The following is a 26,717-nucleotide window of genomic DNA, read 5'->3' as shown; positions in this document are numbered from 1 at the left end:
TCTGCATTTTCGCCTTCTAATAAATGTAAAAGGTCTTTTAAAACTTCTCATAAAGTTGATGAAATTTCAAATGACCGACAACATAATGATTTATCCTCCTCTGATGAGGATCTATCTAATTCAGAAGATCCCTCCTCAGATATTGACACTGACAAATCTACTTATTTGTTTAAAATAGAGTATATTCGTTCTTTGTTAAAAGAAGTGTTAATTACTTTGGATACTGAATAAGCTAGTCCTCTTGACATTAAGACTAGTAAATGTTTAAATGCTGTTTTTAAACCTCCTGTGGTTACTCCAGAAGTTTTCCTATTCCTGATGCTATTTCTGATATGATTTCTAAGGAATGGAATAAGCCAGGTACTCCTTTTATTCCTTCTTCAAGGTTTAAAAAATTGTATCCTTTACCAGCAATTTCTATAGAGTTTTGGGAAAAGATCCCCAAAGTTGATGGGGCTATTTCTACTCTTGCTAAACGTACCACTATTCCTATGGAAGATAGTACTTCTTTTAAAGATCATTTAGATAGGAAACTTGAATCCTATCTAAGGAAAGCCTATTTATATTCAGGTCATCTTCTCAGGCCTGCAATTTCTTTGGCTGATGTTGCGGCTGCATCAACTTTTTGGTTGGAGAATTTAGCGCAACAATAATTGGATTCTGACATATCTAGCATTGTTCGCTTACTGCAACATGGTAATCATTTTATTTGTGATGCCATTTTTGATATTATCAAGATTATTATCTCTTTCTTTCCAAGGTAATAATTTATTTGGTTCTCAGTTGGATTGTATTATTTCAACTGTTACTGGAGGAAAGGGTTTTTTTCTGCCTCAGGATAAAAAAAACTAAGGGTAAATCTAAAGCTTCTAACCGTTTTCGTTCCTTTCGTCAAAATAAGGAACAAAAATCTGTCCAAAAGCAATGTATTCAGAGCATTGTCTCTCAAGGGTATCAAATAGGATTCAGAGTAAGACCTCCTGTGACAAGATTTTTTCTCTCACGTATCCCAGCAAATCCAGTAAAAGCTCAGGCTTTCCTGAAGTGTGTTTCAGACCTGGTCTTCAGGGGTAATCATGCCGGTTCCTTTTCAGGAACAAGGTCTGGGGTTTTATTCAAATCTATTCATTGTCCCAAAGAAGGAAAATTCATTCAGACCAGTTCTGGATCTGAAAATTTTGAATCATTATGTACCAACTTTCAAGATGATGACTATAAGGACTATTCTGCCTTTTGTTCAGCAAGGACATTATATGTCTAAAATAGACTTGCAGGATGCATACCTTCATAGTCCGATTCATCCAGAACATTATCAGTTCCTGAGATTCTCTTTTCTAGACAAGCATTACCAATTTATTGCTCTTCCATTTAGCCTAGCAACAGCTCCAAGAATCTTTTCAAAGGTTCTAGGTGCCCTACTCTCTGTAATCAGAGAGCAGGGTATTGCGGTGTTTCCTTATTTGGACGATATCTTGGTACTAGCTCAGTCTTTACGTTCTGCAGAATCTCACACGAATCAACTAGTGTTGTTTCTTCAAAAACATGGTTGGAGGATCAATTTACCAAAAAGTTTCTTGATTCCTCAGACAAGGGTCACCTTTTTAGGTTTCCAGATAGATTCAGTGTCCATGACTCTGTCTCTATCAGACAAGAGACGTTCGAAATTGGTTGCAGCCTGTTGGCACCTTCAGTCTCAGTCATTGCCTTCAGTGGCTATGTGCATGGAAGTTTTAGGCCTCATGACTGCAGCATCGGACGCGATTCCTTTTGCTTGTTTTCACATGAGACCTCTCCAGCTTTGTATGCTGAATCAATGGTGCAGGGATTATACAAAGATATCACAGTTAATATCCTTAAATCCCAATGTTCGACACTCTCTGACGTGGTGGTTAAATCACCAGCGTTTAGTTCAAGGAGCTTCCTTTGTTCGGCCAACCTGGACTGTGATAACTACAGACGCAAGTCTTTCAGGTTGGGTAGCTGTTTGGGGATCTCTGACAGCACAAGGGGTTTGGAAATCTCAAGAGGTGAGATTACCAATCAATATTTTAGAACTCCGTGCAATTCTCAGAGCTCTTCAGTTTTGGCCTCTGTTGAAGAGAGAACCATTCATTTGCTTTCAGACAGACAATATCACAACTGTGGCATATGTCAATCATCAGGGTGGGACTCACAGTCTCCAAGCTATGAAAGAAGTATCTCGGATACTTGCTTGGGCGGAATCCAGCTCCTGTCTAATCTCTGTGGTGCATATCCCAGGTGTAGACAATTGGGAGGCGGGTTATCTCAGCCGTCAGACTTTACATCCAGGGGAGTGGTCTCTCCATCCAGATGTGTTTTCTCAGATTGCTCAGATATGGGGTCTTCCAGAGATAGATCTCATGGCCTCTCATCTAAACAAGAAACTTCCCAGATACCTGTCCAGGTCCAGGGATGTTCAAGCGGAAGCAGTGGATGCGCTGACACTTCCTTGGTGTTATCATGCTGCTTACATTTTCCCGCCTCTAGTTCTTCTTCCAAGAGTGATATCCAAAATCATCATGGAATAATTGTTTGTGATGCTGGTGGCTCCAGCATGGCCACACAGGTTTTGGTATGCGGATCTTGTTCGGATGTCCAGTTGCCAACCTTGGCCACTTCCGTTTCTATTCCAATCATACACATCCCAGGTGTTTACCCTTCTAAGTATTAGTATATACGTTTCATCCTATACACAAACGGTTAAAATTATCCAACCTGCTGATTGGCCCCACTCACCTTTATACTGACCCAGAGCAGCTGAGACCAATATCTCTGATGAAGCGCATGTATGCATGCGCGAAACGCGGCAGATAGGAGTCTACCTTTTGTCTCCTGTGGAAGCCTGTTCCTAAATAAACTTTTTTGTATTTACTGCAAGACTCAGCGCTTCTCTTACCCCGTTTCATATGCATCAGGTGGTAGGAGGATCTGCTGCAGGCTGAGTCTTCATCCTGAAGTTGTGTACCCAAGAAACCAAGATTGCCAGGAGTACTTACCCACCCCATAATTGGTACCATCACCTGGATTGCACGCTTTCAACCCCTAGGTATCCGTAGAGCCACGTATGGATTAGAGCGACACGCTGATACATGCCAGCGTAAGACGAGCTTCCTCCAAGTGAGGTCATCCAGACCCGACACGCACTCACGCCAATGAGCAGCTACAAGCGAATACCCCTACGGAGAGCAGAGGACCCTTGGGATCGTACAGGAGGATCTACTCCGGATCGCAAGCTGCACTCTGCATCCTCAAGCCCCGGTAACAACTGACAGCAACAAAGGCTCCATAATTAGAATCCCCACTTCAAAACACCACTAGCAGCAACTGAGCGGATTGGACATAAACTGTCAATCGTGAGTACTCCCATTTGGCACACATAACAGCACTGTTACAATCAGATTACATACTTGCAACGATATCAGCAAAAATAACTGAGTGGAATTATGGAATATCATAATCTGAAGGGATGTTCACAAGTATAAGAACTTACAAATTACCATCTATTTGTTATATATTATTTATCACAACCAGTAGAAACACTGACTAAACAGTAATAGTATACAAGCTTATCTTCTAGACTCAGTATACTTCCTATACTAGGCTTTTATATCTGCCTATATATTTTTTTTCCACTTTATACAAACAACAAATGGAACATAAGAAAGAAGCATTGCAGTATCAATTCGATTTGAACTTTCTAAATCAAAGGCCGCATTTAGGCTAACTGCAATATAGTGGACATCTGTTTATAATTTTCTTTGCAGGATCGTTAACTATACATACTACAAGTTATCAATACCTAAACTTCTTACTCACTTTCAGGTGTTGTTGGACACACTAACTTGTAATGCTATAATAACTTGCTTTTACAGGATTCAGCTTGTCCTCATAATTAGCCCTGCTTCAGCAGAGAATCCTATGTTACTTGTTGAACACATTTTAACCCAGCAGAGAACCCTATGTTATTTGTTGAACAAACTTTAACTCAGTAAAATAACTATCTATTTTATGCTATATCTTAAGAAAGCTGATTGATATATTGTATCTTATCTGTTTTCCAATCAGCTCCAACCTGTAGAGTATGTAGGGATGTATTCCAAATAAACCACATCTATACTGAATATTTATCCAACTCATATAACACCTTAAGCCTAGAAAATATATAGGTTTCGACTCAAGTTATCAATATTTTTACTCAATGTACTATACTGTCACTTTATGTATACAATTTATATTGAGCTGACATTAGCAAAAAAAAAGCCTTAGAACTTACTTTACAAAGCAGATAACATGTTTACCATTATCAGTGCAGTTTACTTAATCTCACACATTGTGAGTCAGCTTCTGTTTAAGAAACTATTATCTCTGATCTATTTCTCGATCATTAACCTCTTCAGTTTCTTAAATTATACAGGCTTTTCCTTATACATTTTACTTTTTTTCATACACTAGTGCATTAGCACACATAGAGACACTTTTTGTAGTTCACTATGACTGAAAGTAACATTCCCACAGGGGTAGTAGACATAGATAGAAGAAAGCTAATAATGAACACAGCACTAAAAGGTAACTCCATTAGAACAGAAGAACCAGTAGAAGGGGATTTAATGACTATTTTCTCTAATTTAGAGAACAAGAAATATAAGGAAAGCAACCTCTGGTGGGACATTGAATTTTTAGAATTGTACATTAATGAAAGAAAGGTTCATAGGGGACTGAGGATGACAAAATACCCTTCATTTTCACTACATAATTCTGACTTCATGGAAGAGTGGAATAATAATTTGACTGACTGCTCCATTATTTTAATGAAGCAGTTACTCAAACGTAAAAAAGAAGAAAGAGATTCCCTATTGGTGCAAATAGAAGAAACGTTTGAATCACTGAAATCATTTGAGCAAACAAAGAAATATATAGACTATAAAACACAATTAGACTCCACTATGCAACAATTAGACTCAACTCTGTCAGAAAGGAAAGTCAATAAATACCAAAGAGACGTAAAAGATTATGAATTAGACATTGTATATTCATGGCAAAAGAACCAGCCGAATAGACAGAGAAAGAATTCACAACACAGTAATCACAAAAACAAAAGAGTACTTTCAATCACACACCCAATGCTAAACGAGTAACTTTCTCTAGCATTGACACAGACAACACAGAAAGCTCATCGATTATAGAAGACACACAAGCACATACCTCCAAATCTAGTGAAGAAACAGCTAGCCCAAGTACCTCACAAGGTAGGCCAAATTATCAACACTAGTAAAAACACCAATTATCAGTAGCACACCAAAAAAGGAACTACCACTACGCTATCCAAGCAGGATAAAAAAGACGACACAAAAGAAGCAGGATCAGTAATAAATTTGTCCAGTACTTCACTCACTAGTTCACAGATTGCCTTACTAAATAAAGGATTATCGTTTGCACCATCTACTCACTTTGATTTATTTTCTACTATATTAGATGTCAATGCTTTAGTTAGGAAAATCACTTTGTACAAACATGTCTCACTATTACCACACACGACATGTGAACAAAGCAATGTTCAACCAGTAGAGAATATCCCTAGCATGACAGAGCACTCAATAGGTTTACAGTTCGCTGACCTTTGTGACTTGAACACATTAATCTCACTACAGGCCACAACGCTAAGAGAAACAAGCACTTACGACACTATTCCTAAATTTAACACTTCTTCTCACTCAAAATTTCACTTTTATCCGGTTCATAGTAGGAGTGAACCAATAGAAATATTCCAAAATCTAATAGAACTAGAGCTCTCTAGCTTACACTCCTCTTTAGAATCAACACCGATACACCAACCAGTTCCGCAATTAAACATAATCTATCCATCAAAGAACAACAAGCACTAATGTCATTAAGTAACAACAAAGACATAGTAGTCACCCCAGCGGACAAGGGGGGGGGGGCTGTAGTAATTCTCAATACCGTAGACTACAAAAAAAGAAGTATACAACCAATTAAATGACAGTGACACATATCTAAAACTGACATTCAATCCAACCAACAAATATAAAAATGAGCTTCATGCACTTTTAGATTCAGCTGTGGAAGAGGGTTTTCTCAACAAAGAAGTAGCAGATTACTGCTTAGTTGAACATCCCATCATTCCCACCTTTCGCATAGTACCGAAGATACATAAGACCCTCATCAATACACCAGACAGGCCCATAGTGGCCAGTAGAGGCTCACTATGCGAAAGGGTGGGAGATTGGTTAAACAATGTATTACAACCGATTGTCAAGTCTTTACCAGGCTACATACGCGATAGCACACATCTTATACAGCAAACACAAACAATTAACTGGCAAGATAATTACACATGGCTCACCATCGATGTATCAGCTCTATATTCAAGCATCCCGCATGAGGAAGGCCTAAAAGCTCTCACATATATGCTTAAACGATATACCAGTTATCCAGTTGATTTTATTACATTTATTGAAGAACTTACACGGTTCTTACTAACACACAACTACTTTGTCTTCAAGGGCCACTACTACCTCCAAAAATGTGGCACGGCCATGGGGGCTAAATTTGCCCCCTCATATGCTAATTTGTATATGGGATATTTTTAACATCTTTACTTGTTTGGAGGTATGCTGGCTCTCGGCGACAAAGTAGTTGTGTATGGCAGATTCATAGACGATCTCATTTTAATTTCTAGAAAAAATACTGAATTGACTATACAAGAAATTATTACCTTTCTAAATAACAACACATTAAATTTGAAATTTACATATAAAAATAATGACGTGTCCATTGATTTCTTGGATCTGACATTAGAACACGATTGTGAAGGTAAAATAATAACTAGTACCTTTAGGAAACCTTTATCAAGAAACACCATTCTAAGAGCTGACTCTTGCCATGCCCCACACATGCGGAAAGGCATTCCCAAGGGCCAGTATTTAAGGCTACAGAGAAACTGCAGCTCCCTCCAACTATATAATAAACAAGCAGATGAACTCACTCACAGATTAACAGCAAGAGGATACAAAAAGAGCATCCTCCTCAACATTAAATATAAATAAGTAGCGAGGATGGATAGGGTAACACTTCTCAACAAAAGCACACAAACCAAAAACAAAAACAACACCCATTCTTGATAATAAAACACTTATACCTAGAGAAAACATATGTTTTGTAACCAAATATAGCAACCAATTTTACATCATCATCAAAATCATATAAAAATATCTACCAGTCCTTAATGGAGACATGGCTCTAAGAAATAATCTGGAAAGAAACATAAAATTTGTGGCGAAAAAAGCACCAACTATACGTGATAAGATCACCCAGAAATTCCATAACAAAATTCTAGCCAACATGAACTGGCTAACACCCATTAAAGGTAACTACAAATGCGGCCACATTCCGTGTAAAAGCTGCAAATATACTAACAAAAGCCACACCTTAAATTCCTCACAAACAAATAAGACATACCCAATAACTACAAGAATGGATTGTACATCCACTCACATTATATATCTAATTACTTGTACATATTACCTACCTACAACAATATATAGGCATAACGACACACCCATTAAAAGATCACATTAGGGAACACCTCATATCAATAGAAGAAGAAATACCTAGAACCCCAGTGGCAAAACACTTTCATACACATGAACACAGATTAACCCATTTTTCATTTAAGGCAATTGAACAGATAACAAATAATCCATTAGGAGGAGACAGAAACAAGACACTATTTAAAAGAGAAGTATATTGGATTTTCACACTACAGACTAGAGTACCACAAGGCATGAATAAGAGATATGATGTGAACTTATTCATAGAGTAACTATTGTTAGCCTATCTGATTTTGAGTTAGATCTCTCTAGCAAAATGTAAGCATTACCTCCTCCATTAATATTTATCACTCCTGTTTCTCTCTGTGTTCTCTCAGCTTTTGCTAAATATATAAGCATCATCCAGCTGCCACTTTAGTTATTACACCAAAGACTAGAAGAATATCATTAGGCATTAATAAGAGATATGTTGTGTACTCATCTATAGAACAGCTATTGTGAGTCCACCACATCTCTGAGCCAACAATCACTAGCCATATCCAAAGATCACCACTCCCATCAAGTTCATCATCCCAGTTCCTTCTAGTGTTCATTAAGCTTCTTCTAATTACACAAGTATCATCTAGCTGTTACTTTAGCTATTTAATACATATAAAATAACAAATTAATTATTCCAGCTCATCCTGTCCTTATAACCAATCAAACAACCCTTCCTTCCCCCCGGAGGTAGCTTTCCTTCCCCCTCCTACAATTTTATTAGTTCTTTTCCAATTATCTTACAATTTCTTTTCCTTTATTTTTTGGTTATGAATTACTAATCTGCATTGTCGTGAACAATTTTCGTTGCTGACAATTCAGATGTTGTATGGCAATGTAACTATTTCTGCAGTGTATAGTTCTCATCCCCTATCTCCATATAAGTATCTGGAGAGTGTTATTATGATCTCTTATGAGCCATAATCACAAAAATACTCATGACATTCTCTAACAAATAATGAGTAATATATTAATTATATATATATATATATATATATATATATATATATAACTTTATTTAGTGGATACTATTCACTGCTTAATACTATACAGTTTTCTTTCTTTTCTAAATGAAATTAAGCAATGCCAACTCAATGCCACACTACTGATGTTTTTAACTTCTTTTAACCAAAAATCATGTACAGTATTTTGCTTTTGTTTGTTGTTTTTATTATTCAGTGTTTCTTTGATCATTATGGCTATGATCATTACTTGTAAATTTTCTATGTTTGTTTATTTCTATCTCTTTGACTCTTGCACATTTATTATCACAATTGAAATGTATGATGTGAATGTAAAAACACATGAGAATAATAGCACATATACCCTTAGTATCAATAGCAATTGTTAGTTAGATAATTGTTATATGTGTTAAACTGTTTTTGTATGTCTCTTCTTGCCCTGGAGCAGTGTAATAGGTGTTCATTTCTATTCCAATCATACACATCCCAGGTGTTTACCCTTCTAAGTATTAGTATATACGTTTCGTCCTATACACAAAGGGCTAAAATGATCCAACCTGCTGATTGGCCCCACTCACCTTTATACTGACCCAGAGCAGCTGAGACCAATATCTCTGATGAAGCGCATGTGCGAAACGCGTCAGTTAGAAGTCAACCTTTTGTCTCCTGTGGAAGCCTGTTCCTAAATAAACTTTTGTGTATTTACCGCAAGACTCAGCGCTTCTATTTCCTCGTTTCATTTCCGTTAAGGCCGGTCCTACTGTCTCAAGGTCCGTTTTTCCATCAGGATCTTAAATCATTAAATTTGAAGGTATGGAAATTGAACGCTTAGTACTAAGTCATAGAGGTTTCTCTGACTCAGTGATTACTACTATGTAACAAGCTCGTAATTCTGTCTCTAGAAAGATTTATTATCGAGTTTGGAAGACCTACATTTCATGGTGTTCTCATAAATTTTCTTGGCATTCGTTTAGAATTCCTAGAATTTTACAGTTTCTTCAGGATGGTTTGGATAAGGTTTTGTCTGCAAGTTCCTTGAAGGGACAAATCTCTGCTCTTTCTGTTTTATTTCACAGAAAGATTGCTAAACTTCCTGATATTCACTGTTTTGTACAGGCTTTAGCTCGTATTAAGCCCGTCATTAAATCAATTTCTCCTCCTTGGAGTCTTAATTTGGTTTTGAAGGCATTACAGGCCCCTCCGTTTGAGCCTATGCATTCTTTGGACATTAAACTACTTTCTTGGAAAGTGTTTTTCCTTTTGGCTATCTCTTCTGCTAGAAGAGTTTCTGAGCTATCTGCTCTTTCTTGTGAATCTCCTTTTCTGATTTTTCATCAGGATAAGGTGGTTTTGCGGACTTCATTTACATTTTTGCCTAAAGTTGTAAATTCTAACAACATTAGTAGAGAAATTGTTGTCCCTTCCTTGTGTCCTAATGCTAAGAATTCTTTGGAAAGATCCTTACATTCTTTGGATGTGGTGAGAGCTTTAAAATATTATTTTGAAGCTACTAAAGATTTCAGGAAGACTTCTAGTCTATTTGTTATATTTTCTGGTCCTAGGAAAGGTCAGAAGGCCTCTGCTATTTCCTTGGCTTCTTGGTTAAAGCTTTTGATTCATCAAGCTTATTTGGAGTCGGGTCAGGCCCGGCTCAGAGAATTACAGCTCATTCTACTAGATCAGTCTCCACTTCGTGGGCTTTTAAGAATGAGGTTTCAGTTGATCAGATTTGCAAAGCAGCAACTTGGTCCTCTTTGCATACATTTACTAAATTCTACCATTTTTATGTATTTGCTTCTTCAGAAGGAGTTTTTGGTTGAAAAGTTCTTCAGGCAGCTGTTTCAGTTTGATTCTTCTGCTGATGTTTTAAGTTTTTCTTTTCATTATGAGAATAACTTGTATTTTGGGTTGTGGATTATTTTTTCAGCGAGAAATGGCTGTTGTTTATTTTCATCCCTCCCTCTTTAGTGACTCTTGAGGGGAGTTCCACATCTTGGGTATTGATATCCCATACGTCACTAGCTCATGGACTCTTGCCAATTACATGAAAGAAAACATAATTTATGTAAGAATTTACCTGATAAATTCATTTCTTTCATATTGGCAAGAATCCATGAGGCCCACCCTTTTTATGGTGGTTATGATTTTTTTGTATAAAGCACAATTATTTCCAAATTCCTTTGTTGATGTTTTTTACTCCTTTCTTTATCACCCCACTTCTTGGCTATTCGTTAAACTGAATTGTGGGTGTGGTGAGGGGTGTATTTATAGGCATTTTGAGGTTTGGGAAACTTTGCCCCTCCTGGTAGGATTGTATATCCCATATGTCACTAGCTCATGGACTCTTGCCAATATGAAAGAAATGAATTTATCAGGTAAATTCTTACATAAATTATGTTTTCAGTGTTTTTCAGCTCCAGTCCTCATTTCACTCCAGTGGGTCAGATTTTCATAATATCTAAACTAGAACACAGGTAAAATGATCGGCTGATCAGTAACCATGGTTACTATCTTGCTCTCACCCATCAGCTAATTATTTCATCTGTGCTCTAGTTCAGATATCTTATTTGTTCAGATAATTAGAACCAAGTAACATAAGTTTCCCTTTAAGATATGTTTTAATAATGAGAAGGACCTTTGCTTAGCATTGTAGAAATAAACGACTAAACATATTTATTTAATTTAAAAATAAAAATAAAAAAAGGCTAAAGGTTGCAGAAAAAAATATTCTGCAAGTAAACAGTGTATCATGTGAGATAAAGAAGTTTTTTTCCCCTTAAGTGTAGTGAACTGTGCATGGCCAAACCCATGTCTCAAGTTCAAAGCACACCCTTAGATACAGGTTGTGTGCGTCCATTATAGTCAGCATTAACCCCTAAGCATTCAGCACTGGATTTATAGTTCAGATGACAAGTCCCACATAAATACACATTATCACACTATAATGTGCTTAAAATAATCAGTAGTTTAAAGAGATGCAATTATTTGGGAATACATTTATATACAAATATTTGCCAAGTCTGTGTTTGGCCTTAAAAATCATGCTTTCAGGATTGTCAACTTTTTTATTTAATTGTGTAAAATAATTTGTATATGATAGAAAGAAATCTACTACAATTTCCAAAGTGATGCTTTGCTGGTCTGGATTTGACTTTTACTGTATCTTAAATTTGTTTGCAGGGTTTAAACATATAGTTAATTGCAATCAATAGTGCAATATTATAATCAGGGATAGGCAAGGTGTCCGTACACGGACACTGGTGTCCGTGACTAGCCCTTGCAGTGTCCGCCACAACCTTAGTATATATTTTCTTTCTGAATAAATAATAGGAATAAAAAAATATGTAGTATGATTAAAGTTAGTAGCTTGTCAAGAGACTGCTAGCGAAATTGGGTGATAAGTTATGGAATAAATAAAGCCTTAGTGAAATACTGGATGTGTATCTGCATCTGTATAATAACACCCAGCTCTTTACAAAGACACAGTAGTGACACTGGCACATGCGTATAGCCAGAGAAGGCCTGGTTATAGGATCAGTGGTATCTGCATCAGTACAATAACACCCAGCACTATATAATGACACAGTAGTTACACTAGCACATGGGTATAGCCAGAGGAGGGCTGGTTATAGGGTCAGTGGTATCTGCATCAGTATAAAAACACCCAGCGCTATATAATGACACAGTAGTGACACTGGCACATGGGTATAGCCAGAGGACGGCTGGTTATAGGATCAGTGGTATCTGCATCAGTATAAGAACATCAAGCACTATACAAAGACACAGTAGTGACACTGGCACATGGGTATAGCCAGAGGAGGGATGGTTATAGGATCAGTGGGATCTGCATCAGTATAATAACACCAAGCACTATAAAATAATGTTTTTAATTTCAAATGTACCTTGGTGTCCTTCGCTAAGGTCTGTACTTTTGAAAATGTCCACCACAGCCTTTGCCTCTGCCTATCCCTGATTATAATGTTCTAATATATTAGATCATTTTCTTTTTTGCATTTGTATGTCCTTTAAAGTAGAAAACATATAAGCACGTATGTCACTTTAAAATATGGGCATATAAACCCTTTAACTGAGGGTGTGTCTTGTCAGCAGTCATTTTAGGTTGATAGAAAAGGTCATTTTCAAATGTTTTTTATCTGCTGACTTAATAATATACATTTTTATAATATAAAGGTTATCTATATATCTATCTATCTATCTATCTATCTATCTATCTATATATATATATATATATATATATATATATATATGATCCCATAGCCCTGATCCAGACAACTGAGGCCTTAGGCGCCAGCATTCTTTTGAGACCTAGGCACCAGCGCCCCCCCCCCCCGATGATCCAGATAGTGCAGTCTCGCTTGGTCATATCAGAAAGATGGTGCCTAATGCAGCTATTCTATTAGAGGAACTGGACTGTTGGCTTTGTCAGCACATCTCATGTCTTGCAGATTTTTGAATGCATACGGTACTGTCGAGTGTCTGAGACACAGAGAGTAATTGTACCGACAGCTGTAGTTGAGCCTAGAGAGCTTGATGAGCAGGTGAGGGCTACAAAGTCTGAAAACACTAAGGAACTGGTGGTGCCAGCAAGCATAGATATATTTCCTGTTTGCACCGATAATGTCACATATTGTAGGCTGTTGAAACAGACCACAAATTTAATAAGCTTTTTTTTTTTTTTTTTTTTTAAAGTCCAAACTTCATCTGATTCCCATCCAGACTGTGTATGATGGTGGATTACAATGAGCAACCAGTAAGCACTTTAAAGCAGGGCTTGACAAACCCAGTAGCCAGAGATCCACTGGCTCCTAGAATTTTACAGTTTTCGTGTTATTCTTTATATATCTATATGCAAATACCACTGCCTGACTCCAAAAAAAGTATGTCTGGCTTCTAAGTATTTTTACAGGCTCATACATTTTAAACAGATTTGGTAACCCTTGCTTTAAAGGGTCACTAAAGTCAAAATTAAAGTTTAATGATTCAGATAAAGCATGCAATTTAAAAAAAAATATCTTCAATATTCTTCCATTATCAAAACTTGCACATTATTTTTATAAGCACACTTTCTGAGACTCCAGGTGCTACTGGACATGTGCAAAAGTACATAGTATAAACCATATGCATTTTGTGATTGGCTGATGGCTATCACATGGTACAGGGGGAGGGAACATTTTAAATTATTTGGCTCTTCCCAATGGAGCAATTTGATTAGTGTGTGCAGCAAGTGTACATAAGGCAAACTGACACAACAGCTCCCTGGGACAGTCACACAGCCCCCAGCTTTATGTAACCTTCAAGACTAGATTTTCCTATACCCACCTTCTTCTCAATATCAGATACCCTCTGTAAGTGCATCTTATTGAAAATGCTGGTTTAAAGGACCACTAAATACAATTAAATTGAATACTTGACTAATAAAAAAGACAATGCAAAAGCACTTATTTTGAATTTGAAACAAGCAGTAGAATATTTTCTGGCAAATTTCAAAGGTGATCCAAATTATCTCCATGGATGTGAATGACACTCCTAAATGTTGCCTAAAAACTTGAGTAGGGACACAGTGAGTGGTAAGTGAGTTTACTTTATTGCTATACTGGCTGAAGTTCTTGGATCCAGAGATAAGTATTGAGAGACTCAATTCAGATGAGGTTTGTCTTGTATGAGGCAAATGTTTTTCCTCTAATCATAATTTTATATAAGAGAATTTGCATAGTCACAGAAAGCATTTTTTGGTGAATGTGGGGTGAATGTTTATATATCTGCTAATTGTCAGTCATCTGTTTGTATTATATATAAGTGTATCCCTTATTGACATGCTCTGGTATGCCTGATTATACACCAAGATATATATATATATATATATATATATATATATATATATATATATATATATATATATATGATTGTTTTGTTATTAATATAGCAGAGGTGCAGCTACTGCCATGGCTTTTCCCTAATATGTCATTAAAGAGCCATGATACCCAAATGTTGAAAGACTTGAAAGTGATGCAACATAGCTGTAAAAAGCTGACTAGAAAATATCACCTGAACATCTCTATGTAAAAAAGAAAGATTTTTACCTCAAAAATTCCTCAGTAGCCACATCCCATTGTAAAGGACTTCTAAGGAGCAAATCAGTATGTCTGTCCCGGGACAGCTAAGGTATTGAGCTTCGTGCACACTCATCTTATATCCCTATTAAGTTTAAGGAAGTTTACTATGAAATCTCATGAGATCACAGTAAAAGAGTTCATGATCTCAGCACTGCTGATGCTGATTGGCTGCTGTTCATTTCTTCATTTTTTTTTACCTGCAGCTGGACAGCAGCTGAAGTATAACATTTTACACAGGACTTACTCTGCTGAGCTGAGGAAATTGTGAGGTAAAATATCTTCCTTTTTTACATAGAGATGCTCAGGTGATATTTTCCTGTCAGCTTTTTAGGGTTATGCTGCATCAGTTTCAAGTGATTTAGCATATGAATATTATGTCCCTTTAAAGAAGATCTGACCCTTGCTAATTGTGGAAGGGAGAATGTGTTAATAGTGTGCTGTAGAGGTCTCATATCTAGCTCTGAACACAATTTTGGATCCTTCTGGGCTCACTTTGATAAATGCACAAAGCTAAGATTGTTGTGTAGGACTGAGTTTAATTTAACAAACCAATTGTAAGTAATTACTCTTAATCTCACAAAATGTATGGGGTTTAACAATGCCCTGGTTTGAGCTACACCTCGCTTATCTAGAACTAGGCCAACATTTTTTTTCAATGAATAATGCATTATAAGCAACTCTTGGATTTTATAATCCCACATAACTCTTACATTTTACCCTTTATTGATCTCATTGCCATGGCATTTAAATACTATCCTAAGATTTGCGTTTTACCTACCTTAGAGTAAATGCGTTCTACCTTAGAGTAAATGCGGTTTAATGCCCGACATGTTTATATCCCTCCTTTTTTCATTATGTATAAAATGGTCCAAGAGTTATTTAACAGTAGGGGGATACTCTTATAGTTACTGATATTTTCAGGGGAATAATTTAAAAGTAAATTTGAGGTTTATTTTACTTTGTAAATAGCAGGCGATTTTTGTAGTACAAGTGTTATTTTTGAATACTTTATGTATCTAAAGTGTTTTTGTGCGTTGAAGTGGATTCATGCACTGAACAGATGTGTTTGTTAGTGTGTTCAGGGATAAGTAAAGATTTATAAAACCCAGTTAAAGAAAAGTTTTGTGCATGTGTTTTTTTTGTTTCTGTTTCTTAAAGGGACAGTCTAGTCAAAATTAAACTTTCATGATTCAGATAGGGCATGCAATTTTAAACAACTTTCCAATTGACTTTTATCATTAAATTTGCTTTGTTCCCTTGAATGGTATTTTTGAAAATCTAAACCTAGGTTGGCTCAAACTGATTTCTAAACCGTTGAAAACTGCCTCTTAACTCAACTCAGAGCATTTTGAAAGTTTTTCACAGTTAGACAGTACAAGTTCATGTGTGTCATATAGATACCATTGTGCTCACTCCTGTGGAGTTATTTAGGAGTCTGCACTGATTGGCTAAACTGCATGTCTGTCAAAACCACTGAGATAGGGGGCAGTCTGCATAGGCTTAGATACAAGGTAATCACAGAGGTAAAACATATTAATATAATTGTGTTGGTTAGGCAAAACTGGGGAATGGGTAATAAAGGGATTATCTTTTTACACAATAAGAATTCTGGTGTAGACTGTCCCTTTAACCTTAAATAAAAATAAAATAAAAAACAATAAAACACACAAATCCTTCCTTTAACTGGGTTTTATAAAGCTTTACTTATTTTCAATTATTGGTAAATAAAATGCTAGAAAAGCATAGTGTTAATAGCATTCATATAATACTATTAAAAATAATAATAATGTTTTTGTTTTTTTAAATCCCTAGTCTTCATTATTATCCTGCTTTATTAGTGATAGATTTGTATTTTAGTTAAAGGGACATGAAACCCAAAACTTTAATTTCATGATTCAGATAGAAAATACAATTTTAAACATTCCAGTTTACTTTTATCTAATTTGCTTTATTCTTTTGATATCCTTTGTTGAAGAAATAGAAATGCACATGGGTAAGCCATTTATGTGCAGCTGCCAATCAGCAGCTCCTGAGCCTATTTAGATATGCTTTTCAACAAAGGATATCAAGAGAATTAAGCAAATTTGATAATAGAAGTAAATTGGGAAGTTGTTTAAAATGCCATGCACTTTCTGAATAACCAGAGAACAAAATTAGGCTTACCATAATTTTTAGAGGTGAAACTGGGACCACCTGGCGCTGTGCCGGTGGGGGTGTGGTCAGGGGCATAGCTAATAATGCATTAGTGAGTAGGGCAGTGTATTCTCCTGGCACACCTGTCATTGTGGTCACATAATGAGCATCAGGCTGCAAGCCAAGGTCTACTACTGGTCACTGAGCAGGCATTGCTATAGCTACATGAGCTCAGTAGCAGACTGTAAATAGCTATATATAAAGTTATTTATCCTGTGTGTACAGTGCATGGGTGTGACGTTTACAATAAAGCTATGTAAACATTAGAAAACTTTCACTGTATGCTTAGTCGTTTCCATAGGAACCGTGACAGAGCGCCGACATTAGCAGATCAGATTCGCGTTAAGTGTTCAAGTTTGCAGAGTATGTGTTCTAGGTAAGTGTCTGTTGTATTCTACGCATTACCTCTAATATGTGCATCGGGTGTTACTCTGTAATGGGGAAATTTCCTGCCTGTCATATTATATGGTACAATGCTGTGTAATAATGAGCTTGTGCAGATAGAATGCATTCTGGGGAACTGCTTAGCAAAAGCTGCCCTTTGTGATAGTGATCACAAATGTTAATGTTAATTACTAATTATAGGGTTATTTACCATATCTGTCTCTGTATAGCAACCCTCTCTGGAAAATGAGTTCCAGCCTAGGCATGGTAAAGTGTACGGGAAGAAGCTTGGATATTCCTGTCTTATTCGCTCCTGTTCTGCCCTGTGTGCCTTGGATATGATCAACTCTTACCTGGTCTGGCTTTGCTTCAGTTACAGACTCTGTGTTCTAGTTCAGTCTTTTCTTCCACGATTACCAGTTCCTTTTAGCCCCAGTTCTACCCTGCACTGTCTGTTTTGTCAAGAAACACCTTAAATTCCACTCACCGAAGCGTGTTTTTGGATTGGATGAATAAAGCCATTTGGCCATGTCACTGAGTGTGGCTTCCAAACTGAGTTTTGGTACTTTGAATTCATTTTGAGATTAGAGGGGGACATTCGGGGACCTACACAGTATATAGAATTTAGTGATAACACTGCCCATGTCAGCTATGCTAGCCAATTGCAGTCAGAATGTAAAAAAAAAAATAACACACCCTTTTCGCATTGCCGGCACCAGCTGTGACAGCGCCTCCAAACAGGTACAATCCCAGTCAATCTGGTAAGCCTATATATTATAATGGCCTATAAGTGAAGCAGTAAATAAACACTACCAGAGTCATAAAGAGAGGTCATACATTAAAAAAACACTAGGGATAATTGAATGGTTAGAAAATAGTTCTAGAGCATAGACATGAGAAGGCCCTATGACTAGCTCAAGTTACTGCCCCACCTATATATCCTGATGCACTGCACGTAGGATTTTTAGCCCTAAGTCAAAATACACCTGTGCAATAGTTATGTCTAGTAAGAGGCTAGTTAGGTAAGCCTAAAGAAGCTTTCATACGCTACACATGGGACTGTAAACACCTTGTAATTACCAGTAACTTCTGTTTTGCTATAAAACCAGACCAAAACATTTTAAAAACATGGGTTTTTACTACAATCGTTTTCATTGCACTGGTTAACTGCTAAAAAAAAAAAAAAAAAAAAAGCCAATAAGAATATTTTAGGAGCCTGACAGTGGGATTTGTAAATAGATATATGGAACATAACCCAAAAAAATAAAACTATAAATTGAGCCAGGTGTAAAATTCTCGGATTTTAAGACTCCAGTGGCTCCCAGGTTTGTCAAGCCCTGCGCTAAAGACCATTAGGGAAAGATCTATAGCAAGGTTAGCCTTAAAGGGACATTAGACTTTTATAATTCAGAGAGCATGCAATTTTTAAAAGCTTTCTAATTTCTATTTGTTATAAAGTATTCCTAGGTAGACTCTGGTGGCTGTATATGAATCTCTTATTGGCTTTTAGCTAGCTCCCAGCAGTTTATTACTGCTCCTAGAGAATGAAGCAAACTGGTATTATCTGACCCATTAAAGTGTGTTTAATGTCTAAGTCTGCAGTGTGCCCTCTCAGCTCTTAGAAAAGCCACACTTCAGAGCTTAATTACATGGAAAAGGGGCAAAAGTACTGCAAAGGTGTTCTACTACACATGAACCCCACACGTTAAACTCAAGGTGTTTACTGCCCCTTTAAAACAACTTAATTTAAAGGGACATGAAAATTAAAAGTTCATTCAGGATTCAGATAGAGCAATTTAATACAAAACAACTTTCTAATTTACTTCTATTACCAAATTCTTTTGCCTCTTGAGAAGCAGGAACATAAGCTCGGGAGCCTGCACAGGTTTCATATCTCTAAGCCTTAAAAGGGACAGTACACTAAAATAGTTTTTCCATTAATGTATTTTAAATTACTTGTTATACCAACTACAGAGTATAAAATATTTGAGAAATTCAATTTTCATGCTTATTTGTGTATATGAAGTAGCTGATTTTGTGCTTTGAAACCACAGCCTATTACAATGGGTTGAACTTAAAGGTGATATCAGATCTCATGTTCTAAGTTTGTGTAAACAGTCTTGCTTCCTTTCTTTCCTTCTTTTATTTGGCTGGAACACCAAAGCGCAATACATAGAGAGAACAATGGAAAATTATTGTTTTATTACTTAATAATCCTGCATCCCACAGAGTGTAATCTCTTCTGCTGGCTGTGTATACTTAGGCTATTCAATAGCCTATACTCTATTAATTTGTTCAGTGTAGGTGGCGATACCACAGGCTAAAATCAGCTATTTCAAATGCTGAAATAGGAGTAAAGGAGCTACTTGTAACCAATTTAATTCACTAGCAGGTTAAAAGGATCATTGGGAATAATTTAAAGGGGAGAAAAATTGGGGGTGAACTGTCCCTTTAAATGTTTTTCCCTGTGTTTGAAAGAACTAAATGCATATAATCCTTTCATGGAAATAACTATATAGTGTTCATATTAGATGTTCTGATGTAAAAACTTAGAACAAACTAAATCATGCGATTTTTCAAGGGATCGGATCATGGATGACTGCCTACACTGCTAGGCACAACCCCTAGGCCAAGGTGAGACACTACATATAATATATATGGACGTTCTGCCATCCCACCAACATTAAAGCCCAGCATGGAACATCCTAACGTTGTAAAGGTTAAGTTTCTATGTACTTAGTGCTGTACAAGTATTTGGCAATCAAACTCCCCTTCACCCACCCCAGGTAGACACTAGAAACTCAAATTAGAAAGACAAAGGTTTTATTGGAAACATGTTGACAAGCACATCAGCTACTTCATGATTTCAAGTTACATAGAAGAGAACTGCCATGTATCTCCAAGGCAGAAGTTACAATTATCTCAGATATTGGAGAGGATGATATGATCCATAGTAGCTGGCTATTTCCCATGGTATTGAGTTTAGCTGCTCTCCCCCAGGGTGTGCTTGTCGAACAGGTACTCGCCCATGCCGTTCTGGGGCACCCCAAGGCGCTTCAGGTTAGTGATGTAGTCTCCAAGCTGCTTAATAGACTTCACCTGCTCCTCCAGGTACTCAGTCTCCAGAAAATCGCAGAGCTACAAGAAAAATTAAAGACCATCAACAATCAAATTCCTTGATACTAAAAATCAAGGTATATTCTCTTGTAATATTGGTATCCCAGATGCTTTAGAGTGGCTCCCCCCACATTGTAAGTTAAACTGGTTATGCTTCTTGGAAATTAGCACTCACCACTACCTATTATGTGCATGTGCAAAGTGTGTGTGTGTGTGGGGGGGGGGGGGGGGGGGACTATCCATCCATCTATCATCTCCAAAGAGATAATCCATTAAATCATGTATATCCACAGCAAGGGTCATGGTACAATAAAGGATTTGTGAATTTGCACGGTGGTGCTGTGGATATTCAGTTTATATTTCTTGGAAAGACATCCTCATTGTATCAATACTATTTTTATCTTAAAACATTGTATTCATTATGTGATACACTAGCACTTTATATCCTAGAAGATCAGTGTTTTGTTCTGTCATATCACTGCAAGTTTAAATAAAAATAATAATCCATATCCATTACTCACATGTGGGTCAACTTTGTCAGATGCCAGTTTGTGCAGGTCTAGAAGAGCCTGGTTCACAGTCTTCTCCAGTTGTAGGGCAGCTTGCATAGCTTCCAGGGTGTTGGTCCACTCATCTCTCTCTGGTTTCTAAGGGAAAAAAAATTAAACATTTTTATATTAGACACTATGAAGTGGATTATCGCAATAGAATGACCATGTAATCAAGTCATATTGTTACACACCAGAACACAATCAGATAATATACAGCTTTGTGTTGGTTCATAGAAAACCTGTTTTCCATTGTAGGGTGTAGATCCCTCACCTTGACATCCTGCAGGACAACACGCCCACCACGCTTGTTCTGGTATTTGAGGAACTTCTCTGCGTGCTCCCTCTCTTCATGACTTTGTTCCTTGTAGAACTTGGCCACGTTATGAAGGGCAACATCATCACGGTCAAAGTAGTAAGACTGAAAAGAGAAAAAAAAATATATAAAAAAAAAATATATAAGTTATATAAACTACAAATTATACTGTATAATGTATGCACCCTTAACGAGTTGTTAAAAATGATTTTGTTCTTAGGATTCCCCCCCCCTCTAGTGAGCAGGAAGAGAAAAACCAAGTCCGTAAAAGGGATACTAAACCCAAGCTTTTCCCCCTCATGATTTAGATAGAAAGTAGCATGCTCTAGTTTACTCAGATCAAATTTTGTTCTCTTGCTCTCTTTATTTAAAAAGCAGGGATGAAAAGCTTAGAAGCCTGCAGATTTTTGGTTCAGCACTTTCTGATTACTGCCTAAATGAAGCCACCAATAAGCAAGCGCTACCCAGGGTGCTGAACCTAAAATGGGCTGGCTCATAAGCTTTTCAAATAAAGATAAGAGAATTATAGAAGTTAGAAAGTTGCATGGCCTCTGAATCAAGAAATTGGACATCTACATATACACACTTGAAGCTTGAAATAATTCAATTACATACATAAAAGGAAAATCCAGGATTGAGACACTTGACAAGCCAAAAATTTCAAGGCCTGTATGTGGCAAGTGACCAAGAAAACAAACGCCACATCTCTTTATATATAAATCTTATCTTCCTAACTAAACAGGCGTTGCTTTATTCATGTCATTAAAAGACTATAACCTTTAAGGTGTTGATAGGAGCTTGCTGCTTTAAGAAAATACTGTCATTCTCCATTACTAAAATGCCATCTTATTGCCGATTGTACATTAAGCTCCATCTGGCAATAGAGGGTGGAGTCAGTTTACCCCAATTCTTCTATAAACTGGAAAGTATAACAGGTTCTACAGGACAGACATTGGTTGAATCATTGAGTTAGAAGTGGACAATCCACCAGGGTTTATACAAATCAGTGACAGCAACGCTATAACAGGAATACCCAAACAAAAAGGCCAGGGACACAGTAATGTATTTTAAATGACTTGTTACACCAACTGCAGAGTATAAAATATTTGATAAATTCCATTTTCATGCTTGTGTATATGAAGTAGCTGATTCTGTGCTTTGAAACCACAGCCTATTACAATGGGTGAACTTAAAGGTGATATCAGATCTCATGTTCCAAGTTTGTGTAAACAGTCTTGCTTCCTTAACTTTTATTTGGCTGGAACACCAAAGCTCAATACATAGAGAGAACAATGGAAAATGATCATTTTATTACTTAACTATCCTGCATCCCACAGAGTAATCTCTTCTGCTGGCTGTGTATACTTAGGCTATTCAATAGCCTATACTACAGTATTTGTTCAGAATAGGTGGCGATACCACAGGCTAAATCAGCTATTTCAAATGCTGAAATAGGAGTAAAGGAGCTACTTTTAACCAATTTAATACACTAGCAGGTTTAAAGGATCGTTGGAAATAATTTAAAGGGGAGAACATTTTTGGGTGGACTGTCCCTTTAACTAGATGAAATAAAGTGTCCCATTATTTATTAACATATAATACCCCAGGGTTCTTAGTCAGGACACTGAATTTAAGATTTTACTTCAGGAAAAGGGAGATTTTGAAACGTGAAATTATTTCCCCAGCCTTTACATGTCCCACAGGCAACGGATTGTCTAGACATGAAAATCATGTGATAACACCTCTCACTTCAGCAATTGTATCCCCACCCTGCATAATATAAAGTGCCAACATTTGAGATCCACCCACTGAAACTCCTTGCCTATGTTTATTTAAAGGGCAATAAAACACAAATTATTATTTATTCCATGATTCAGATAGAACATGCAATTGTAAGCAACTCTCATTTACTCCTATCAGATTTATTTGTTCTCTTGCTATCTTTATTTGAAAATGCAGAAGTAAGGTTAGGAGCCGGCCCATTTTAGGTTCAGCACCCAAGTAGCGCTTGCCGATTGGTGGATACATTTAGCCACCATGCTCTACACAGGTGCTGAACCAAAAATGGGACAACTCTTAAAGGACCAGTCAGATTTGCATAGACAAATGCAAACTTGAAATGAATAATTTTTTGCCTGTCAATTTTAAAAGTTATTTCCACTCCCCCTGTAACATGTGACAGCCATCAACCAATCACAGATGCATATACACTTATGCTCTGATCTCTTGCACATGCTCAGTAGGAGCTGGTGACAAAGTTTAAATCTAAAAGACTGCACTTTTTTTTTAATGCCAGTAAATTGGAAAGTTGTTTAAAATTGCATTATCTGAGTAATAAGTTTAAAGGGCCATTATACACTCATTTTTTCTTTGCATAAATGTTTTGTAGATGATTTATAAAGCCCATAAAGTTGTTTTTTTTTTTTTTATGTATAATATAATAGTGTGCATCTTATTCTTTATAGTAGTGTCTATTACATGCAGTTATATGAAAATGAGTGTATACTGTCCCTTAAAGCTTACAATTCTGCTCTTGCAACTAAAGATAGCAAGAGAACAAAGACAATAGGAGTAAATTAGAAAGTTGCACGCTCTGAATCATGAAAGAAATGTTGGTTTAGTTAACTAGACCATCCCCATATGTTTGCTTAATTTTAAAAAACATGTTTTCACTTAGTTAAAAAAAAAAATATAAACACAATTGTAAGTTGATTTCCCCCTGATATTAACCCTTTAACATCCCTCTTACCTTAAGAGGTCATTGCATAATATTGTATTTAGTCAAATGACCCTGCAATATGCTATGCAGATTGCTTAGATCAGTGCAGATCCTTGTTACACACACAATTAAAGATAAAACAAATAATACTTTTCCAATAGTGTACTCGTGCTAGTAACCTTGCATATTTCACTAACATTAACAGCAGTGTTTAAGGAAACGTTTTTATCTGGTGTTTAGATATATATCCCCCTTTAACATGGTCTAAAGAAAAATGGAGATTGTCAAGGAAACACAGTAAAAATTTGCTTCCGTTGCTGCTGGAGAGGGAAGGGCTTGTACTCCTGGACTTGCCCCTACTGTGTCCTTGCTACAGTTTGTGGAAAACATGTTTACTTAGCTTTTCTACCATAAGAGAAAAGATAAAAACGTTATACCAGTGAGTAATGTCTTCTGGAAAATACAGATAATGTGACAAGGGTGCAGACACCATTACCACAAAACAAAGGCAGCTATTGTGTTAATGTACAGCTGCCTGCTGTGCTTGGAGCTACAAACTGACCCATTTGTAATACTGTTTAGTTTGTATTTTTAACCAACTCCAGGCAGTGTATTTTTTTTTTTTCCCCTGAAGACAAGGAAAATGAGTGGTGTGATCAGAAAATGCATATATTATTCAGATATTCACACGGCTGGTGACAGACTAGCAAAACAAATAGTGCCTCTTTCTGAGCACTTGAAGTGCGGACATACAAGTAGTTTTTACAGCATCAAAAAGAAACACTGAAAGGAGTGAGAGCAAGCAACAGTTAAATTTGAAAAGCAAATTTCAGACACTTGCGAAGGAACCCAGAGAGTAATGAAAGCTTGCAAGTGTAGCCACGATTAGCTAGCTGTTAAAAAGCTATCACCTTTGTTTTTTCCTACAAAATAAACACTTCAAAATACAGCCTTTTGTTTTAAACAAATATACTACCATCTCTTGAATACCTAATCTATACACACACAATCAAGATGTATATGCAAAGCACTTACCATGGATAAGTAGACGTAGGACGCATACATCTCCATGTTCACCATGCGGTTGATGGCAGCTTCACAGTCACGGTGGAAGTTTTGGCGCACCTGGGACTCCATTACGATGTTTGGGTGGTTGCGGGTGGCGCAAAAGTGTTACAAAGAAAAATAGTAATGAGAGAGAGAGGTTTTAAGAATAACGGGGGACTAAGAGAGAATTCCGTTCAAACACTGTTGAAGCAAGAACTCTACTCTGAGCCAAACGTAATCTGAAAACTGCACAAAAGAGCTCTGTATTTATAGCCAGCAAACCCATAAAACTGGGCGTAGCAGCTCCTCCCACCACTTACAGTGTGTGTAAGCGCCCAATCAGTGCTGTGCATGTTGCAACCAATCAGAGCAGGGTGAAAGAAAGGGAGGGGAGGATTTTTTTTGCTAATGCTTCCTCCTACATATCACTGGGTTTACTGCTCGAGTCTTTTATACCCCTACATATGTATTGATATATGTCACTGATTCTTACAGGGTGAGGCGGCATATATAGCTGTTATATATTTTTGCTGTATCATAAACATAATCATCAGGGCAATTTTTAAATAAGTGCTAGTTACAATATACATTTATTCAAATTACGGTAAAATCTTAGTTTAGCGTTCTAAATTATTTTCTCAGCCATATCTCATTATTTTCCTACAAAAATTGGCGTGGGGGTTCAGATGAGGGCTACCAACAATGCTGTGTCTCCAGGAACAAAAAGGGGAGCCCTAGTTTGGGGTGTAAAGTCCCTGTTTTCCCCATAGACTTTCCACAGCTAGCCAGCTCTGCTCACCTACATGGATACATTGTATCAAACCCTCAGCCTACAGGTTTTTATACATGTGTAACTGTTTACTGTACACAGACACTAAAGCAGCCCTCTCAGTAACAACTGTACAAACTGCTGAGGAAATAATGTTCACACAGCCTTAAAGGGCAGGATAGCACCTGGTCACACAGTCTTAAAGGGACAGACAAAAAAAACCACACAGCCTTGAAAGGGTCAACTAGCACCACACGCACACAGTCTTAAAGGGACAGATTGCAGTAATGTTCATGCTGCGCAACCTTAAAAGGCAGCTCGACACCTGCGCACAGAGCCTTAAAGGGACAGATCACCGTAATGTTCATGCTGCGCAACCTTAAAAGGCAGCTCGACACCTGCGCACAGAGCCTTAAAGGGACAGATCACCGTAATGTGCACGCAGCGCAACCTTTAAAGAGCAGCTTGACACCTGCGCACAGAGCCTTAAAGGGACAGATCACCGTAATGTGCACGCAGCGCAACCTTAAAGAGCAGCTTGACACCTGCGCACAGAGCCTTAAAGGGACAGATCACCATAATGTGCACGCTAGAAAGGACAAATAAATTATGAAGGGCAACAAAAATATTTCTCCTGAGAAAAGAAGCTTCTGTATGCTGGCTTTTGACTCTAATATTTATTTTAAAGGGACATTCCGGTGAAAATTGATTGAAATACACATAGATGAATTACAGCTTTGGATAGAAACATATTTACAATATACACTTATTGGCACAAATACTTATAGTAAAAGTTATCACTGTTTTAGTGTAAGCAATTTTATGTGCATGTGAAGCATAACTAGATATTCTCAGTGCACCAACAATTTAAATACTGCAGCTGCTTAGGGAACGAGTGGGCTT

The 26,717-nt window shown here is 37.1% G+C and overlaps 1 protein-coding gene across 1 annotated transcript; it reads right to left on the bottom strand.

Moving 5' to 3' along the window:
• Positions 1-20,104: 20,104 nt before the first annotated feature.
• On the bottom strand, positions 20,105-25,293 carry LOC128638671 (ferritin heavy chain B). Its single transcript, XM_053690785.1, has 4 exons — positions 25,034-25,293; positions 21,238-21,384; positions 20,937-21,062; positions 20,105-20,436 (listed from the first exon to the last, which is right to left on the bottom strand). Exons 1-4 carry the CDS (start codon positions 25,133-25,135, stop codon positions 20,281-20,283), a joined length of 531 nt encoding a protein of 176 aa, XP_053546760.1. The 5' UTR covers positions 25,136-25,293; the 3' UTR covers positions 20,105-20,280.
• Between the last annotated feature and the right edge of the window lie 1,424 nt (positions 25,294-26,717).

This window comes from Bombina bombina, chromosome 8, assembly GCF_027579735.1.
Source record: "Bombina bombina isolate aBomBom1 chromosome 8, aBomBom1.pri, whole genome shotgun sequence".
Lineage (NCBI taxonomy): Eukaryota > Metazoa > Chordata > Amphibia > Anura > Bombinatoridae > Bombina > Bombina bombina.
This window is presented reverse-complemented; position numbering and strand designations above follow the sequence as displayed.

Excerpts from the sequence above, each read along its gene's own strand:
- LOC128638671 (XM_053690785.1), bottom strand. The coding sequence starts at position 25,135 with ATGGAGTCCCAGGTGCGCCAAAACTTCCACCGTGACTGTGAAGCTGCC. Across the intron at positions 21,385-25,033 it reads CCTACGTCTACTTATCCATG|TCTTACTACTTTGACCGTGA; the intron begins GTAAGTGCTTTG and ends TTCTCTTTTCAG. Across the intron at positions 20,437-20,936 it reads CTGACAAAGTTGACCCACAT|CTCTGCGATTTTCTGGAGAC; the intron begins GTGAGTAATGGA and ends TTTTTCTTGTAG.